The 3,178-nt window shown below is 41.7% G+C and overlaps 2 protein-coding genes across 3 annotated transcripts in view; one reads left to right on the top strand and one right to left on the bottom strand.

Annotated features, from left to right (window-relative positions):
- Positions 1-2,218, bottom strand: part of fam169b (family with sequence similarity 169 member B) — a gene marked incomplete in the record, with an annotated part of 6,295 nt that extends 4,077 nt beyond the window's left edge. The window contains 4 exon segments of one of the 2 annotated variants that reach the window (XM_035665708.1): positions 763-848; positions 932-1,034; positions 1,448-1,592; positions 2,184-2,218. In XM_035665708.1, coding sequence (XP_035521601.1) covers positions 763-848; positions 932-1,034; positions 1,448-1,576 — 318 coding nt within the window. 2 annotated transcript variants of the gene reach the window in all.
- Positions 2,219-2,566: 348 nt separating this feature from the next.
- Positions 2,567-3,178, top strand: part of ldhd (lactate dehydrogenase D) — a 19,226-nt gene continuing 18,614 nt past the window's right edge. The window contains exon 1 of the mRNA XM_035664638.1: positions 2,567-2,718. Within this exon, the coding sequence (XP_035520531.1) occupies positions 2,626-2,718 (93 nt within the window). The 5' untranslated portion in view covers positions 2,567-2,625. The remainder of the gene's footprint in view (positions 2,719-3,178) is intronic.

Genomic DNA, 3,178 nt, shown 5'->3' on the forward strand with positions numbered 1-3,178 from the left:
CTGACAGGTTACTATTTAGCTTAAATGTGCAGATTAGCACATGACCATGTTAGCTGTAGTAAAGCCCACATTTATTAAGCTTGTTCTGTGCTTTCCATCTCTTTCCCTCTTCAGAAATATATGTGACTGGCTTCATTAAAGACACCTCCACCTTCTGTCTCAACTCTAATCTTTTCTCACATCTTTATAGTATCTGACAATAATGACTGAAATGATTTTCCCACACAGATTCCTCCATGTCCCCCCATGCCTTTATTCATGGAAAAATAAACTCTACAATACATTGCTAAAATGCTTCACAACCACACAATTTAAGGGTGTGCAGTAATGATTCACATCAAACTAGTAGTGTATATAAGTCCATCAAGACTTAAGTACTATCAGAGGGCTCGTCCGGGATTTGAACCCGGGAACCTTCTCGCAACCCGAGCGAGAAATCATCCCCTAGACCAACGAGCCACAGAAAGTACCAAAACTTCATTGCAACAGAGGGAAATGCTTCAGTCTGGCAATCTTGTACAATGAGCATTCATCTTATATGAGCATGAATTGGTCATAGAGAGTATCCCAGGGATCCTTCACCCTTTTTAAGAGCACACACTGGTTGTGTAAGGAAACGGGTGAACCTGAGTGTGCAGTCTCTGAGTCTCAAAAGGGGCGGGGCTTAGGAAGGATCACTGTTTAGACCTGTAGGAACCCTGTTCTGTTTATCACTGTGCTGTAGTGACACTGACATAAACAGATATACAAAAGCGCAGTTACCGTCTTCAAGCCACTTCTGGATTTGCTGGATGTTCGTAGGATGTCATCCACACACCACCACTCATCATGCAGGTATAGAGCCAGCACTGGAGGGTAGACAGAGGCAGAACGCATTAGTCTTTGTGTTCCAGGTGTTTGTCTGATAAGGGCATAGTGTGTAGTTCCTAACCTTGCGTTGGATCATCAGGAGGGTGAAGCGCCAGCAGTGTACAGTCAGCCTGGGCATCTTCAAACAGCTGCAGCCGCCTTACATTGCTTGCTGTTATCGCTACCTGAGCAGACAGAAAGACGACTTCATGCACTTCATCTTCACTCCCTGATCTATGGAAGCCCATTTCCACCAGTGTGATGAAATAAAAAAATAATGAGAAACTTTCTCAAAATAATGACTAAGTATCTCGATATAATGAGAAACTTTCTCACTTTTTTGAGAAAGCTCCTCATTATAATGACTTACAGAATTCTTTTTTTCTGTCATGTTGGTGCAAATGGGCTTCCATACTGACCAGAAGACACCAGAGTAACAACAAACTTTTCTTTCTCCACTGTCAAACAAAATGGCAATAAAAAGGAAGCATTTCAGGAGCATAAAATCAGCCTCCAACTAAAAACAAGTGTCAAGAACTTATCCAGAATTCCCTCCACCATGCTATAAAAAGTGGAGACATTACAAGTGTTATGGTACCTTTGACGTCAGAGATGACTGAAAACACTCATCATAAATACGAGCTCTTGACTCCAAAGACGAGAAGTACTGTTCAGATGCTGATGTCAGGCCAGTGTCATCCACAGCTGGAAGGTCTACAGGGTACATGGCCTCTCATATACAGCTGTTTAAGCAGTAATTACACATACACTGGTTTAAAAACATCAACAAGCAATGACATCAGTAGAGACTGAGGTGCAAAGAGTCAACAGAGTTAACATTTTCCACTTTCCTCCAACCAGACTACATTCAGATTCTAGCAGTTTAATGCTGCATTCCCTGTGCGTACACAGAATATCAAATAGAAGATGTCTTGTGATCTTTTGGCAGGATGATAGTTCGTTACGGTATGATCGGCACATAATTCACGGTAATTAACGCAGGTGAACCGAGCTAAACATTAACTTTCAGGTCACGCAGTGTACTTGAAAGGTAGTGCTTCAGTTCAAGAATGTCTCAAAGTTATAGAAAAGACTGATATCGGTGCCGCTTCAGCTGTGTGCACTCTGAACTGCTAACATAGCAATGCTAGGAAAAACAACATGTACGCAAAACACGCATAATTCCTCACAAAAAGATTTCACAACCAATACTGAAGCCCTAATTTACCTCACTTCAGGACTGACTCAGTTATGGAAAGGTAGAGTCACACAGAGGTTGACAGGAGAAGCTTCAGCTCCACCTGTAACTTCCGTAAGTGTCACTTTGAACCCACCTTGACGTATTTTTTCTTTGACCTGCAGCGCCGCCCTGCGACGGGAGAGAGGCATTACGTCACTTCGTCTTTCTGCAAGCGCCGTCAAGTTCGCACAATATTCTCTGGGAGACTGGGACACGACCGGAAACACATGACGCGGACTTCAAAGTAAAAGTATGAGCTTTTTCCAAAAAAATCCTTTGTCAGACTAAATAGAACTAAATGTTGACCCAAAATAATGATCTGAGAATAATATAGTTTATGTCAGAACTGCAGACACTTATTATGGACGTTACAATAAATCATGTTTTGTGCAAATGTTTGTAATTATGGTTTTATTGAGTAGTACTTTAATTTTATTCTGAAAGGAGTTTACCGGATGTCTTGTATTTGTCGTGCAGAAGGTTTTGTCTGATATCAACCAGCAGGGACGAGCAGCTATTAACGTTAGCAGGCTACAATGTTGCTTGGCTTGATACCGAGCCGCTGGCTGCTGTCTCACCGGCACCGCCTCCTCCAGTGTCGCAACATCAAGTCAGAAAACACCGCAAGAGTAAGTGCTTTATAATAAATGTTTCTTATTAGCGTTTTATTTCAATGTTTGCATTGTAAAAGGTCACGAGTTGAGCGGACGTTATATGAAATGCAGCAGCGCCAGGTCGAAGGTTTGGTGTGTTTGGGCGCAGAGACTGTATGAGCATGTTACTGTTGTTTCCACATGTAGCTGCTGTAACGTTAGTAAACACATTAACACATTAACAACCCATTAATAGCTGAAAAAGCACGCAACGTAACATCATGGTGGGTATAGACTAACATTACATACTAACTTAGTTTATTGAACTTTTATTACCTTACAGACTCCCGACTAGATTATAAATGCTTAATTAAACCGAACATGATAACTGTAACCTGCTGAAAATGATGTTAGCTTTAGGCTACCATCAGTGGTGTAGTCTAGTTTATTGTAGTGGGTATACTGTGATGATTCCCTCCCAGCCTCGTACACACAC

The sequence above is a fragment of the Morone saxatilis genome, unplaced genomic scaffold, assembly GCF_004916995.1.
Source record: "Morone saxatilis isolate NCDOM2014 unplaced genomic scaffold, NCSU_SB_2.0 Contig2, whole genome shotgun sequence".
Classification (NCBI taxonomy): Eukaryota; Metazoa; Chordata; class Actinopteri; family Moronidae; genus Morone; species Morone saxatilis.